Source organism: Triticum aestivum, chromosome 6D (assembly GCF_018294505.1).
Source record: "Triticum aestivum cultivar Chinese Spring chromosome 6D, IWGSC CS RefSeq v2.1, whole genome shotgun sequence".
Lineage (NCBI taxonomy): Eukaryota > Viridiplantae > Streptophyta > Magnoliopsida > Poales > Poaceae > Triticum > Triticum aestivum.
The window spans coordinates 134835995-134853380 of NC_057811.1; the positions used below are offsets into that span (position 1 = coordinate 134835995).

Genomic DNA, 17386 nt, shown 5'->3' on the forward strand with positions numbered 1-17386 from the left:
ACTCAATGAACTCCCACTCAAATAGACATCCCTCTAGTCATCTAAGTGAAACATGACCCGAGTTAACTAGGCCGTGTCCGATCATCACGTGAGACGGACTAGTCAAGATCGGTGAACATCTCCATGTTGATCGTATCTTCTATACGACTCATGCTCGACCTTTCGGTCCTCCGTGTTCCGAGGCCATGTTTGTACATGCTAGGCTCGTCAAGTCAACCTAAGTGTATTGCGTGTGTTCCGAGGCCATGTCTGTACATGCTAGGCTCGTCAACACCCGTTGTATTCGAACGTTAGAATCTATCACACCCGATCATCACGTGGTGCTTCGAAACAACGAACCTTCGCAACGGTGCACGGTTAGGGGGAACACTTTTCTTGAAATTATCATAAGGGATCATCTTACTTACTACCGTCGTTCTAAGCAAATAAGATGCAAAAACATGATAAACATCACATGCAATCAAATAGTGACATGATATGGCCAATATCATTATGCTCCTTTGATCTCCATCTTCGGGGCACCATGATCATCTTCGTCACCGGCATGACACCATGATCTCCATCATCATGATCTCCATCATTGTGTCTTCATGAAGTCGTCACGCCAACGATTACTTCTACTTCTATGGCTAACGCGTTTAGCAACAAAGTAAAGTAATTTACATGGCGTTATTCAATGACACGCAGGTCATGCAAAATAATAAAGACAACTCCTATGGCTCCTGCCGGTTGTCATACTCATCGACATGCAAGTCGTGTTTCCTATTACAAGAATATGATCAATCTCATACATCACATATATCATTCATCACATCTTCTGGCCATATCACATCACATAACACATGCTGCAAAAACAAGTTAGACGTCCTCTAATTGTTGTTGCAAGTTTTTACGTGGTTTGTAGGTTTCTAGCAAGAACGTTTCTTACCTACGTATGACCACAATGTGATTTGCCAATTTCTATTTACGCTTCATAAGGACCCTTTTCATCGAATCCGTTCCGACTAAAGTAGGAGAGACAAACACCCGCTAGCCACCTTATGCAACTAGTGCATGTCAGTCGGTGGAACCTGTCTCACGTAAGCGTACGTGTAAGGTCGGTCCAGGCCGCTTCATCCTACAATACCGTCGAAACAAGATACGACTAGTAGCGGCAAGAAGAATTGGCAACATCAACGCCCACAACTGCTTTGTGTTCTACTCGTGCATAGTAACTACGCATAGGCCTGGCTCATGATGCCACTGTTGGGAATCGTAGCATAATTTAAAAAAAATTCCTACGCTCACCAAGATCCATCTATGGAGTATACTAGCAACGAGGGGAAAGGAGTGCATCTACATACCCTTGTAGATCGCGAGCGGAAGCGTTCCAATGAACGTGGATGACGGAGTCGTACTCGCCGTGATTCAAATCACCAATGACCGAGTGCCGAACGGACGGCACCTCCGCGTTCAACACACGTACGGTGCAGCGACGTCTCCTCCTTCTTGATCCAGCAAGGGGAAGGAGAGGTTGATGGAGATCCAGCAGCACGACGGCGTGGTGGTGGATGTAGCGGGTCTCGGCAGGGCTTCGCCGAGCTTCTGCGAGAGGGAGAGGTGTAGCAGGGGGAGAGGGAGGCGCCCAAGGCTGTTATGTTGCTGCCCTCCCTCCCCCCTTTATATAGGCCCCCTGGGAAGGGGGGACGCCGGCCTGGAACCCATCTGGAGGGGGGGGCGGCGGCCAAGGGGGGTGCCTTGCCCCTCAAGGCAAGTGGGGCGCCCCCCCACCCTAGGGTTTCCAACCCTAGGCGCAGGGGGAGGCCCATGGGGGGGCGCCCAGCCCACTAGGGGCTGGTTCCCTTCCCACTTCAGCCCACGGGGCCCTCCGGGATAGGTGGCCCCACCCGGTGGACCCCCGGGACCCTTCCGGTGGTCCCGGTACAATACCGGTAACCCCCGAAACTTTCCCGGTGGCCGAAACTTGACTTCCTATATATAATTCTTCACCTCCGGACCATTCCGGAACTCCTCGTGACGTCCGGGATCTCATCCGGGACTCCGAACAACTTTCGGGTTTCCGCATACTCATATCTCTACAACCCTAGCGTCATCGAACCTTAAGTGTGTAGACCCTACGGGTTCGGGAGACATGCAGACATGACCGAGATGCCTCTCCGGTCAATAACCAACAGCGGGATCTGGATACCCATGTTGGCTCCCACATGTTCCACGATGATCTCATCGGATGAACCACGATGTCGAGGATTCAATCAATCCCGTATACAATTCCCTTTGTCAATCGGTATGTTACTTGCCCGAGATTCGATCGTCGGTATCCCAATACCTTGTTCAATCTCGTTACCGGCAAGTCTCTTTACTCGTACCGCAATGCATGATCCCGTGACCAACGCCTTAGTCACATTGAGCTCATTATGATGATGCATTACCGAGTGGGCCCAGAGATACCTCTCCGTCACACGGAGTGACAAATCCTAGTCTCGATCCGTGCCAACCCAACAGACACTTTCGGAGATACCCGTAGTGTACCTTTATAGTCACCCAGTTACGTTGTGACGTTTGGCACACCCAAAGCACTCCTACGGTATCCAGGAGTTGCACGATCTCATGGTCTAAGGAAAAGATACTTGACATTGGAAAAGCTCTAGCAAACGAAACTACACGATCTTTTATGCTATGCTTAGGATTGGGTCTTGTCCATCACATCATTCTCCTAATGATGTGATCCCGTTATCAATGACATCCAATGTCCATAGTCAGGAAACCATGACTATCTGTTGATCAACGAGCTAGTCAACTAGAGGCTTACTAGGGACACATTGTGGTCTATGTATTCACACATGTATTACGATTTCCGGATAACACAATTATAGCATGAACAATAGACAATTATCATGAACAAAGAAATATAATAATAACCATTTATTATTGCCTCTACGGCATATTTCCAACATATACAAACTGAGAACACAGTAAACATGTTAGTTCACAAAGCATAGTTCACGAATGTTTAACGTACCATGAGACTAGCTGACCCCACGTAGTGCATCATTTACGCTTGCGTGTTTATCAACTCGAATCCAATCATCAGAATTCATATTAGTCAGCCTTTATCTTCACTTCATGTTCTATTTTGGTTTCTTGAAAGACAAAATGAACTCCTCACTTCACTTGAATGCTTGAAGGCATGATCACTAGTGACTCATCATTGATTCACCATGAGTATCATCTTGGTCATAACTTGATCTTCTTTATTCTATATCATAATCTCTTGAATGACACACTTAATTGATCGCTTTAGTTACTTGCCTTTATACTTTATCAACTCTTGAGCTCACCATGGCTTTACGTCGAACTATTCTCTTCTATTCACCCTCTCAAGATCTTGGCCCTTCACGGCTCAACTCATAAGCCCATTCATGACCACTTATGAGTTCCTCCAATGAACTACATCATGACCATTGCTTGCTCTTCAGACAAAGTTTGTCTTGATCATGTTTGCTTCACTCATTGAACTCAATCCTCATGTCTTGAAGTTTTTTTTTTCACTTGTTTTTCCCCATCATTAATATATTCATCTCTTTTAACTCAATGATCTCCATGCATATCTTAATCTAGATGACATTCATCCCATATTCATCCAATATCCTTCATGTATTATATATGAAATAATTCTTCGTATATTACTCAGTGAAAACATTAGCCCATTGAAACGATCATTATTACTAAAATTTCGATGAATAACCTGATCTCGATGTCCTCCATCCAATTTTGAATAACCTCAAGGGCTTTGTTGTGCCTATATTAGCACGCAATCAGCGTCCTACTCAGGTAGGTTGAAACACCTCCATATATTTACAGTATGGCAATGTAGCTAGACTAAAGCCATTTCTTTTGTATTGCTTGGGTCATATCCTATATGCAATCACATATATCTCGTAGTGATTGTTTACAGTCGCAAATAATTAGGGTGTTTTGCCTCACAGTAATAGTCAGAAAAAAAAGCTAGGTGTATTTATTTGTTCAAACTTCAAAGGTTTTATAAGAAACTAGGAGGATTCAAATTTGTAGACAATTTCCTAAGGATTTTTTATTTGCACTATATTTTATAGGATATTTCCTCCGACTTAATTTTGTGAATATTTTCCTTTTTAGGGGAAAAATATCTTTGTTTTTAATGTTCAACCTGCCATTGAATGAGCTTTGGTGCACACAAAATCCTGTAGCATTGAAAGTGTGACATTGCAATTCTCTGTTCTGAGTTTTTTTTACCTTTACGGGAAAATAACGGAGGAACTAGATCCTGATTTTAAGCCAGCAATAATAAATAAGAAAACGTAGACAAACGGGACCCCACAGCTAGCACGTGAGAGCAAACTATGACGATGGCATCCATCCAAGGTTCCGCTCCCAATCCTCCAACGGATCTCCGTGTCAGCAGGGCCCCATGCCCTTTCCCCTGCAGGGCGCCGGTGGCATCACTCTCGCGAGAATAAAAATCCCATCAATGCCATGCCCAGATGCAAATCCCCTCTCTTTTTCCCATTCCCCTTTTCTCCTCAAAATCCTCCTAAACCCTTTTCTTTCCCTCTCATCGCCTTTCCCCGTCGCCACTCACCCACTCCACTCCCCCGTCCCCCTCTCCGTCTATCTACCTCCCTCCGCCTTTTTCACGCCCGTTGCTCGCCCCTCACTCCATTTCTCTCACTTCGCCGCCACTCCCAGAGGCGAGAGACCCTCTCTCTCTCCTCCTCGTTACAGCTACTAGATTCTAGAAGCCAACAAAAACAGACGGGGGCGAACCAGAAAAGCAAAACCCCAAGTCCACCACTGTCAGTTCTCCCTCTCTCTCTAGATCTGCGCGAGCCTCGGTTTCCGCGATCGCTGGCCGCGGCGGTTGCTCCTGCCTGCCGCGCCGTGCTGTTCCCGCGCGCGCGTGTGCTCGACCGGCCGATGGTCCGCTAATCCGAGGCCGGAGGGAGCGATGCGGACGGGAGGCGGGTGCCTCGGGCGGGCGGGGGGTCGGGTGCTCCTCCCGCTGCTGTTGATCGCCACGACGGTGGCATTGCTGCCGCGGGCGCTCGCCCTCACCGACGCCGCCGACGGTGAGCGCCCCCCCTGATTGCTGCCTTTGCTCTGCTTGCTGGCTCTGGCTCAGCGAGCCGGTTTGAACGGGATGTGCTTGCTTTGCTTCGTTTGGCTCTACTGTTTGTGCAGCGATTGTTCGGGGGGAATGGACGATTTGTCGGTGGAGGGGAGAGGAAGGGAGGGGGGCGTTAATTTCCATGCAGTGCTGCTGCACCAGCGGGTGGTGAGAAATGTGCTGGGTTTTGGTTCCGCCGATTGGTTCAGCTTGGTGCAGCAGACTGGTGAGGTGTGGGGGTGTGGGCTTGTGCCGTATTTCTGGAGGTCATGTCGTCACTGAATTTGTGTGTGCCTGTCCGTGGAAGCAACGATGTGATGATAGCAGACAATTCCGATGCTCTTTTCGATGTGGAGAGTGGAGGCTGAGAGCGTGTTTTTGGTCCTGAGGCAATGTGGTGACATGTTCTGCAGACTACCATCATTGTCGATGCCAATTGGGGAGATACGTGTCTGCTTTCAGTTAGGATTTGGTTGCAGTGGAAAAAATGCAGGATAAAGGCGTGAAAGATTGGTTAGGTTGCTTACCATGGATGCGAGCTTTGATCTAAGTTGGGCTTGCAGTCCCTCGTCGCCGATAGTTAATGCCAACATGGGTCTCAGTGGTAGAAAGCTGTGATGTAAAATGTGGCTAACTGCGTGAGTATTTTCTAGAGATGTGGTCTTAATAGCTGTTTATAGTACAATGCTGGATTGCGTCCCCAAGTACTTGATTTGGCTGTTCTTTTACACAAGTGGCGCTGTACTTGCAAATGCAGTTGCAATTTATTTAGTATGTGAATGTATATTTTATGCCTACCGATGTTACAAAGCATTTTGTTTCTTGCTAATGGCTTGTTTGTCCTTCCATTTTTTGAATGCAGTTTCTGCTATAAATGGATTGTATGTTGCACTTGGGTCACCAGCTCTTCCTGGATGGACTGCAAATGGTGGAGACCCCTGCGGTGAGAAGTGGCAGGGTGTTGTATGTATTGGCTCAAATATAGACGCAATGTATGTCAATTATTCTTTAAATTCCTTTCCCTCGTAGAACTTTATATTTTGGGCTTTTATCAACTCATTGTCTGTAGAAATTTTATTGCTGCAACGATGGGAGGACAGCTGGGAAGCCTAGGGAACTTCACAGCTATAACCACAATGTAAGGGCCTTCATCGTCAATTTTATTCCCTCACTCATGTTTGATAGTTGTATCATCTAATTATTCTGTCATATATTCCATGGGTGTTTGAGAAAAAAAAACTATGTTCCATGGGTGAATTAAGAACTTCTAGGGGTACATGTAATTATAGGCAGAAGTTACATTGTCCTCTTATCCCGATTGAGCTTTTTGAGTATTTACTTTCATTTTTTGTAGAAATCTTAGCAACAACAAAATCATCGGAACTATACCAGATGATCTACCTGTTACACTGCGGAATCTGTAAGTTCTGTTCTTACTTTGTGCAGCTCCTTGTTCAAAAATAAATAAATTGTGCAGTTCCTTTAAGTGTTTCTGATTACATAACGAGATGATCTTTTTCTGTTTCTTGCTGCGCAGTTTTCTCTCGGACAACCAACTCACTGGAAGCATCCCGATGTCGCTATCAAAACTTAACAGTTTAACAGCCATGTAATTTATTATTTTCCCTGTAATTAAAAGAGCCACATATTACTTTCCTCTGCAAGCTGTCTCACTCAAGATCTGTCATTCCGTCTTTTTTCAGGTCACTCAATGATAACCATCTCGATGGACAACTACCAGATGCTTTTGGCTCCCTTGTTGGACTTATAAACCTGTAGGACTAACATATTTCTCTCTCTTTTTTGGTACTCACCCTTAATCTTCATCCAGCTTGCTGATTACATCTGAGCTTTTATCGCAATTCACAGGGATATTTCTTCCAACAACTTCAGTGGTCCATTACCAACTTCGTTGGGAAACCTGTCATCACTAGTTACGCTGTATGTCTAGCCTACAATTTCTTTCTTGCGTTTTTCCTTTTTGGCTACTTTCTTTTTACGTTTTCTAATAACATGCTATTTCACAGGCGAATGCAAGATAATCAACTATCTGGGACCCTTGATGTGTTGCAGGGTCTTCCCCTCGGTGATTTGTATATCCACATTCTCTTTGCTGATTTACTTATATTAGCACATCAAAATATATAAACAGAACATTGTCAATTATTTGATCAGTTAATTGTTGATTTTATAAGAACTTGATTGCTAAACAAAAACTTTCTTTCGGTCATTGTATAGACATCGAATTTTACTGCAATTTGATATAATTCTGGACTTGCGTGCAAGTATGGCACACAGTTTCTGCCTTATTTAGCATAATCAACCTCGAATTTCCTCAGTCAAGGCTGTACAATTCCCCCCGCAAAAAAAGGCTGTACAATTCCACATACTTAAACAATGTATATGTCAGTTACACACTTGGCTCTGTATTTCTGTAAGTATAACATGTAATCAATTACAAAAAATGTAGCAATAATTTTTATTGGTTAGAAGGAACAGCTCACTGGATAAGTAGTTTGCATCTCTTATTTGAGCCCTTTATATATTGTACCTCCAGTTCTCCTCTGTGCTCCAGTTGTTTATCAGGACAAATGGTATCTCAGTATTTTGTTTCTTTCCTACAAACCGTTCTACAAAACAATAACCAGCCAGTACCATGTTTCATGCAATGCAGTTGATTTTTGTGATTAATAAAGAATATTGATGTCAGTCAAACTCTAACTGTCGATCCAGTTTGCAATCCAGATCATTGATAGCTTTGATTTTTGTAATGCATACAAATATATCCACTTTGTTCTGATAATTTATTTCTCTTTTAACAGAAATATAGAGAACAATTTATTTTCTGGACCGATTCCTCCAAAGCTGCTCAACATACCGAATTTGAAGTAAGAAACATTTTCCCTATTTCAGATTTATTGGTGTCTTCTACAATTTCACATTGTTCTTGTATCTATATAAAGAATATTTCCTGCACTCGATACTTGCACAGCTTATCAAGCAACTAATTATTTTTCCTACAGAAAGGATGGGAACCCATTTAATACCAGCATTGCTCCTTCCACGTCACCCTCCTTAACACCGACACAAACACCATCATCTCCTTCATCCCCTTCAGGGACTCCTTCATCGTCTAATACACCCTCGAGCTCTTCTGGTGGATCCACAGCTCGAGACAGCAGATCATCCTCCGGGAAACACAAGTCTTCAACCCTAAGGACCGTTGGATACGTTTTTCTTGCCATTGTGCTGTTCATAATTGTTGTGCTGCTGGTAATCTTTTGCCTGTCCAAGTACCAAGAGAGACAGAGACATGATTATACAACAAGTCAGGTGGGAAGGGTGCACCAAAGAGTTGAAGAGCCTAAAGTCAAGCAAGCTTCAGCACAGTCAAGGAACGACGTTAAAAAAGGTCTACTTTACTTACCTTTCTGTTGTATAATATATCTGTTCTACTCTGTTATTTAGATTGTGGTACATGATGTTTCATTAACAGGCTCAGCTGGGGTTCCTGACAGGAAGCATGTTCGTGAAATAAATTTGGCCATACCAGGTACTTGTAAATCTGACCACTAGTTCATACTGTAATATTGTTGGCCTGTTTAAGTCCAAATGTATAATGTAATTTATCAACTGCTGGCAGCTGCTCTGGAGAAGCCTCCTGAAAAGAGAGAAGAGCGTGTAATTAACTTGGAGCGAACAGAGTCGGATATTTTTGCCGTGGAACCTCCGCCACCTCCACCACCGCCGCCGCCGCCACCACCAGTGTCCCCCCCACCACCTCCACCACCGCCGCCGCCGCAGCCAGTGTCCCCACCACCACCTCCTCCTGTTGAAAAAGTGATTGTTAATCCTATTGTTAGGCCAGAAAAAAGAGCTAGCACCCCACCAAGGGCAGGTCCCTCGACATCTGCAACATCCTTTTCTGTTGCAACACTTCAGCAATATACAAATAGTTTCGGAGAGGAAAATTTAATAAGAGAGAGTAGGTTGGGAAAAGTATATCTGGCAGAACTTCCTGAAGGCAAAGTATGTACAATGTATTCTTCATTTACTCAAGAGGATTTTATGCTTATTGAAATGCTGTCCTCATCTTGTTTTATCCTATGCAGTTACTGGAAGTTATGAAGATAGACAATGCCAATGGAAGAATACCAGTAGATGACTTTCTAGAGCTGGTTGCGTGTATATCAGATATTAGACACCCTAGCATCCTCGAGCTTGTTGGATACTGTGCAGAATATGGACAGCGGTTACTTGTTTATAACCACTTCAGTAGAAGAACACTACATGATGTGTTACATGAAAGAGATGATCTAGATAGTGCACTGTCTTGGGGCGCCCGTCTCCAGGTTGCTCTTGGTTCAGCAAAAGCCTTAGAGTAAGCTGCATTCTACTTCAAAATACCTTTTCACGAATGATTAATTTAGCTTGTTAAGGGTCTGCCTTCATATTTAAAATCGATGCTCTTCTTGCAGGTATCTCCATGACACCTGCGAGCCTCCAGTAGTGCATCAGAATTTTGAGCCAGCCAATGTGCTTCTTGATAATAGATTCTCAGTACGTGTTGCTGAATGTGGACTGTCTGTATTGACGTTGTCAAGTTCTGTTACACAGGTAACCTCAAGTGTTAGTTGTAAATCTTGTGCTTAGGGTGTTTTAGCCTTTTTTGTAACCAAAAGATCTACAACATTGATTAAAAAAAGAAAATTTACCATGTTTACTTACAATTTGGAACTGTATGTTTTGTCAAGATCTTAATCCTTTAGTCCTGGTCTATCTGACAATGAGTTCATGGAGGATACCAACTTCTCTTATGTAGAAAAACATGGCACCCCCAGTTCTAATACTAGAATGAAACTTGTAAACAAGATCTGTTTCAACAGTACAGTACAAATTCTGAGTCTTGAAACACCCAATCGTTAACTGGTTGAAATCCTAACAAATTATCCCAAGTACTGACCAAAATAATTAGACTAAAGGGCAGAAAACATGATTTGCTGAAGCATCACTAGTCTTCATGAAGTATCATTTTGTTTTCTAGTGACCTTCAGAAACGAGCCATTGCCCAACAGTTGTTCAGTTGATTTCCAGCTTCATCGTGCATGAACATACTCACATATAATTATGGAGATAATATAGAGCTAGCAAAACTGTGAGCCCCTGATATTGACAGCTATTAGGTCTAGTCCAACAATTTCCTTACAAATAGCTAGTTCTCTACATATTTAGCTATTTTATGGCATGAAACCAAACTGATTTTTGGTCACGCTTAAGAAGAATGACAAGCGTGACCAAAAATCAGTTTGGTTTCATGCCTGGGAGGTCGACCATGGAAGCCATTTTCTTGGTACGACAACTTATGGAGAGATATAGGGAGCAAAAGAAGGACTTGCATATGGTATTCGTTGACTTGGAGAAGGCCTATGATAAGATACCGCGGAATGTCATGTGGTGGGCCTTGGAGAAACACAAAGTCCTAGCAAAGTACATTACCCTCATCAAGGACATGTACGATAATGTTGTGACAAGTGTTCGAACAAGTGATGTCGACACTGATGACTTCCCGATTAAGATAGGACTGCATCAGGGGTCAGCTTTGAGCCCTTATCTTTTTGCATTGGTGATGGATGAGGTCACAAGGGATATACAAGGAGATATCCCATGGTGTATGCTCTTTGCGGATGATGTGGTGCTAGTTGACGATATCGGACGGGGGTAAATAGGAAGTTAGAGTTATGGAGACAAACCTTGGAATCGAAAGGGTTTAGGCTTAGTAGAACTAAAACCGAGTACATGATGTGCGGTTTCAGTACTACTAGGTGTGAGGAGGAGGAGGTTAGCCTTGATGGCCAGGTGGTACCTCAGAAGGACACCTTTTGGTATTTGGGGTCAATGCTGCAGGAGGATGGGGGTATTGATGAAGATGTGAACCATCGAATCAAGGCCGGATGGATGAAATGGCGCCAAGCTTCTGGCATTCTCTGTGACAAGAGAGTGCCACAAAAGCTAAAAGGCAAGTTCTACAGGACGGCGGTTCGACCCGCAATGTTGTATGGCGCTGAGTGTTGGCCGACTAAAAGGAGACATGTTCAACAGTTAGGTGTGGCGGAGATGCGTATGCTGAGATGGATGTGTGGCTACACGAGGAAGGATCGAGTCCGGAATGATATACGAGATAGAGTTGGGATAGCACCAATTGAAGAGAAGCTTGTCCAACATCGTCTGAGATGGTTTGGGCATATTCAGCGCAGGCCTCCAGAAGCTCCAGTGCATAGTGGACGGCTAAAGCGTGCGGAGAATGTAAAGAGAGGGCGGGGTAGACCGAATTTGACATGGGAGGAGTCCGTTAAGAGAGACCTGAAGGATTGGAGTATCACCAAAGAGCTAGCTATGGACAGGGGTGCGTGGAAGCTTGCTATCCATGTGCCAGAGCCATGAGTTGGTTGCGAGACCTTATGGGTTTCACCTCTAGCCTACCCCAACTTGTTTGGGACTAAAGGCTTTGTTGTTGTTGTTGTTGTTGTAAAGGCAATTGGAAAAGAAAAAGAAAATGGACTTGATCTATATTTATGGATTAATTATCTGGCAGCTATTCTTGCTTCTGCACTTGTTTTAGGGAATTCTTGCTTCTGTACTTCGGTAACATGCGAATGAATCTGAAACCTATAACATATGGGTACTCACAGTTGTGTTCCTTTTGATTTCAGTTGTCTGGTCGCATGCGGGCACTACTAAATTACGAGGCACCTGAAATCCAGGAATCTGGAACTTTTACTGATCGAAGTGATGTTTACAGTTTCGGTGTGGTGATGCTAGAACTTCTTACTGGTCGTAAACCATATGACAGGTCAGTGATGCAATGTAATTTGCAGTGCTTAATCAGGATCCTTTTTTAAATGTTTTTACATCATGCACCTCCACAAAAAATGAGGCATTCTCATGCACCTATTTGTTATTTTCTTAAAATATGCAGTTCTCGTCCGCGACATGAACAACATCTTGTTAGATGGGCCCAGTCTCAGTTTCATGACATCGAATCACTAACAAGGATCGTTGACCCTTCTATTCGTGGAGAGTGTTCTGAGAAAGTGTTGTCTCGTTTTGTCGACATCATCAGTTGTTGTATTCCGGTAATTCAATGCTTCCATTCCTTCTTAGCTAAGCTGTACTTTCGAAGCACAAGACTGACATGATACTATATGTGCTGCTTTGTTATAACTAGCACATCCTTCAGGTTTTTGTTGCTCAAAATTTTCTTTCGTATATGAATACGTGGGGTAAAGCCATTATTTTCTTGGTGTCCTATAAGCTTGTTCACTATGATATTTCGGTTTTATTTAGCTCGTTTCCGGAGGACAGCAATATAATGAGATGAATTTATTGAGCATGTGGCTGACCCGAAATTTCTTATGCAGCCGGAACCAGAATACAGGCCGCCAATGTCTGAGATTGTCCAAGACCTAGCGAGTATGTTAAGCGCTTCTGGTGAGGAATCAGAGTAATAAGAAAAATCAAGGATGGGCCATATATATCGAATGTTGGCAGTGCAGCCAGCGAAGTATATTGAGATGAAACATCTACCACATTCTGTGGAAACCCTGTCAATATTTCTGTTGGACAACACCGTCAACCAGTGTACATGCTGATTTGGAGCCGGAAAGGAGGTAGCGGTACAGCCCCATTTTGGGGAGGAGGGAGGGCATACGGGGATCCTCGTTGTTCCCGGGCAGAAGATCCTTGTATTCTAGGCTTCTAGCCATGATTGTATGAGGTGTATCTCTAGTAACCACCTATAATTTTGGATAGTTTTTTTTAACTTATTACCTTAAAGTTAGTGATGTCCGTACGTTTCTCTGCATGCCTGGGTGACTGGGTCTCGTCTATCCATGAAAACGAAAGAAATGTTTTTCTTACTCTGTGGTTTTAGAACTCTTATTACTGATGTTTGTAGTCTGGTAGAGATGCTGTGCAGAAGCGAATGAAGTCCCGCACTTGACATGCAGGCGTTCTCTTCTAGAGACGCAGATTCTTCTACTCTGGAGGCAAAAGTACACCAGTCCGCGGACAAATAGTAAGAGTTCATGCAGAGACTGTACCAGAGTTCATGGAGACTGTGGTAAGAGTTCTAAAACCACATATACACGTCTTCTGGCTATGGATAATGAATAGTGCTTAATGTGACATTTTGTTTGCAACTTTGATGGCAATGTAGCCCCTCGTATGTTCGGTCGCTCTATTGTGTGTGGTGTAAACCAACTTTATCGAAAGGAACGAACTATATTAAGAGTAAAAAAAGTGTTAAGTTCAAAAGTAAAAAAAGTCTTGTGGTTATGGGTAATGAATTGTGCTTGATGTGATATTTTGTTTGCACCTTTTGATGGTAATGTAGCCCTCGTATGTTAGACTTCTGTGGTGTATGTTAGACCTCGTAAACAAAGTTTGTCAAAAGGAACAACTATATTAATTAACGTAAAAAATGCATCGCGAAAAAACTAAAAAATGTGTTAAGCCCAAAATTTAAAAGCAATGTGCTAAACAAGCCTCTTTTTCTTTTTTTCTTTCTTGGGCCATGAGCCTCTTTACTCATTTTTGTGTGGTCTTAGGCCTCTTATTTTTAACGGCAATGTGCCTTTTTCCCTCGCTTTTACCTCTCTTTTTTCCCCTCTCAGATTGGCAGCCGATTGCACCCATGGAGGCGAACCAACAACAGGCAGCCCGGTAGATAAGCAGGGTGCATCATCCCACCTTAATACGGGACAAAAGTTAATTTTTTTTTTGAGACAAGGAACAAAAGTTATTCGAAACTGTAACCTGCGCCCTCGGCCACATGGGCCAACTCGGTACGCATGCGACGCGACACACAGTCCAGCCCACGTGAAGTCTCAGTAATAAAGGGGAAAAAGACGTTATTTACGCGAGAGTTAAAAATAACCGGGCTACCATCGGCCTTGTATGCGGAATGGAACCACGAGCAGACTAACTAATTGCTTACGTTCTTCTAAAAAAAACTAATTGCTACGTATTTCTCAAAAAAAAAACACTAATGGCTACATTTGCTAAATAAAAAACTAATTGCTACGTTATTTTATTCTTAAAAAGAAACCACGGCACCCCTGATTGTATGTGTTGTAGAGACGCCCTAAGTGCGGTATTTTTGCCTTCAGAGTAGAATCTGTCCACACCAGTCCACGGACACTGATATAAGAGCCATCAAATCATGCCCACATACATTTCAAACAACATTTGAACACATCATACAAATTTCATGCAAACATGTCCAAATTCACTAAAGTTCGTACATAATTTACATAAAATGGATGATATTTCGTACCTTCAAGTACAAACTAAAGAAATGAATATCCAATTCGGCTCTCGAGCTCATCTACACCCTGTGAACAGTAAATTAATAAATACTAGAAAATTCAAAAAATCCATTTTTTTGTGTTGAAAGATGCTTGAGTGTGTGAGATGTCCATGCAAGTTTCAGCTCATTCGGACATCTCAGTAGATCTCAGAAAAAATTAATCAGGTATGACCGTGCAAAACACTAACTTTTTCATATACCTCAATTTTTTCATTTTTGCTGAGAGCTCGTCAAATGTTCAAATGCGCTAAAATTTTGCAAGGTAGTCACATTTTTTGGGATTGTTTTACTATTTTTGACGAATTTACTGTTCACCTCGGGCTCATCTGAACTCGGGAGTCAAAACATCCTGTCCCAAAAAAAAAACTATACTAACCTGCAGCGGAAAGTGACCTTGCTGTCATTGTTGTCCTTCAGCGACGGAAGGGCGTGGAGGTGCAACAACCCCCCAGCCGCCGCCTGGTGCTTGCGGAGGAGTCGCCCCGCTTTCTCCCGCGCCGTGCGGAACGCCGCCACGGGCAATGCAGCCCCCGGCCGCGGTGCCCTGGCAACGGTCTTGCCCCTCCTGGCATTCACGGAGGTGTCGTTGAGCGACCATTCCGCGCTGATCTTGTTGAGCTCCCCTTCGAGGCGGTGGCACCGCACGGCCATCTCCACGGTGGTGAGCGGGTAGTCACGGGCCCAGGACTCTGCAAGGTTGGGTTCCTCGCGGACCTAGGCCGACGCCTCGTCGGACTTGGCGAACGCGGAGCGGTGCGTCGCTCTTGCCACGACGCCTCCCTGGCTGCCCCCTCCTCGGCCGTCATGATGGCCTGGAACAAAGAGGAGTCGTTGTTTTGCGGCCACCGACGTAGTGGAGGAGGCAGTCGTGCACCTTGGCGATCGCGGGCGGCACCTCCTCCTTGATGGCCTTGCCACGTTATACGTCCATTTTACATCATGCTTTTCTACTATTATTTATTATGTTTTGGATTGTTATTTCACTTTATGATGCAATTCAAGCATTTTCTCTCTTATTTTGCAAGTTTCACATGAAGAGGGAGATTGCCGGGAGCTGGAACTCTGGAACGAAAAGGGCTACAACAGAGATAGCTATTCTGCACAACTTCAAATGACCAGAAAATGTAAGGAGAATTATTTTGAAATATATATAAAAATATTGGCGAAAGAAATACAAGGAGGGGGTCACCAGGGAGCGACAAGCTCAGGGGGCGCGCCCCACCCCCCAGGGCGCACCCTATGAGCTTGTGGGCCCCCTGGCAGGCCTTCGGTGCCCATCTTCTGCTATATGAAGCCATTTTCCCTAACAAAATAAAGAGAAGACATTCGGACGAAGCGTCGCCGTCTCGAGGCGGAACTTGGGCAGGAGCACTTTTGCTCTCCCGCGGAGCGATTCCGCCGGGGAAACTTCCCTCCGGGAGGGGGAAATCGAAGCCATCGACATCACCAACGATCCTCTCATCGTGGGAGGACCAATCTTCATCAAAACCTTCACCAGTAACATCTCATCTCAAACCCTAGTTCATCTCTTGTATTCAATCTTTGTCCCAAAACCTCATATTGGTACCTGTGGGTTTCTAGTAGTGTTGATTACACCTTGTAGTTGATGCTAGTTGGTTTATCAGGTAGAAGATTAAATGTTCATATTCTGAAGCATATTCAATACACCTCTGATCTTGAAAATGAATATGATTTGTGAGTAGTTACTTTTGTTCTTGAGGACATGTGAGAATTCTTGTTATAAGTAATCATGTGACATTGACATTCGTTCGATATTTTGATGATATGCTTGTTGTTGCTTCCTTTAGTGGTGTCATGTGAACGTCGACTACATGACACTTCATCATACTTGGTCCTAACACTACAAAAAAAAGACACATCCGTGACATTTTGGGCCGAACGAATTTTTTCCTGTCATACTTATGACACTTCTATGACGATAATTGTGACAAAACCTGGTATCATCATAGATGTGGTGGGCTCCTACTTCTATGACAAAAAATCATGACAGAAAATGAGCTTTTCATCCTGGGCGGGCCGGAGACGCGGCTGCATGACATTCTTTGGGCCGTCCATGACGGAAAAAAACCGTGGTAGAAGCAAGGGCGAGGAAAATATCGGGGTGTTCCCGGTTATGGTGGGTGGTCGGGGCCGAGCAATGCGCGTTTCTATCATACACGCATGCGCGTGGGTGCGAGGCGTTGGGCTCTAACTGAACCCGATCGAGGCGTTGGGCTCTAACTGAACCCGAGCGATTGCACTGCAGGCTACGCGTTACTGAACTCGAGCGATCGATCGATGGCTGTTAACTGAACCCGATCGAGCGATTCCTTCGCTACTGCTGCTAACTGAAGCCGATCGATGCTGCCTCTGGATGAACAGTGAGCGTTGCTGGGGGGTTTGGATGAACAGTTCCCGGTGGGGGTGGATGAACAGGACCCCGTGGTGTTGCCTCTGGATGAACAGGATCCCGATCGATCGAGCCGGTTGGGGCTGGATGAACAGGACCCCGTGGAGGGCTGGATGAACAGGACCACCCCATGGAGGGCTGGATGAACAGTAGACGGTGGAGGGGTGGTTGAACAGGAGCCCGTGGAGAGGGCTGGTTGAACAGTAGCCGGTGGAGTAGCGCGCGGTGGAGGCTGGATGAACAGGAGCCCGTGGATGAACAGTCGCGGGTGGAGGCTGGAGGAGGTCGACGGTGGATGAACAGTAACCCGTGGAGGCTGGAGGGGGTCGACGGTGGAGATGAACAGTATCCCGTGGAGTCCCGTTTTGCGGTACACCACACCCCTCCCGATGAACAGGACCCTCGTTTCGACCGTAGCGCTCTAACACAAGTCCGTTTCCTCCGTTTTGCGGTACGCCACACCCCT

The 17386-nt window shown here is 44.6% G+C and overlaps 1 protein-coding gene across 1 annotated transcript; it reads left to right on the forward strand.

Annotated features, from left to right (window-relative positions):
- Positions 1-4566: 4566 nt before the first annotated feature.
- Positions 4567-13059, forward strand: LOC123144116 (protein STRUBBELIG-RECEPTOR FAMILY 3). Its single transcript, XM_044563144.1, has 17 exons — positions 4567-5105; positions 6006-6135; positions 6213-6281; positions 6498-6563; positions 6681-6752; positions 6847-6918; positions 7013-7084; positions 7171-7236; positions 7966-8031; positions 8167-8555; positions 8640-8696; positions 8787-9172; positions 9256-9524; positions 9622-9760; positions 11854-11993; positions 12120-12276; positions 12562-13059. The coding sequence occupies exons 1-17, from the start codon at positions 4985-4987 to the stop codon at positions 12646-12648; spliced, it is 2358 nt and encodes a 785-aa protein (XP_044419079.1). The 5' UTR covers positions 4567-4984; the 3' UTR covers positions 12649-13059.
- The last annotated feature ends 4327 nt before the right edge of the window (positions 13060-17386 follow it).

Bases quoted from the DNA above. Each gene is read 5' to 3' on its own strand.
- LOC123144116 (XM_044563144.1), top strand. From the start codon at position 4,985: ATGCGGACGGGAGGCGGGTGCCTCGGGCGGGCGGGGGGTCGGGTGCTC. The intron at 8,032-8,166 runs GTAAGAAACATT...TTTTTCCTACAG, and splicing joins CTCAACATACCGAATTTGAA to AAAGGATGGGAACCCATTTA. The intron at 9,525-9,621 runs GTAAGCTGCATT...CTCTTCTTGCAG, and splicing joins GGTTCAGCAAAAGCCTTAGA to GTATCTCCATGACACCTGCG.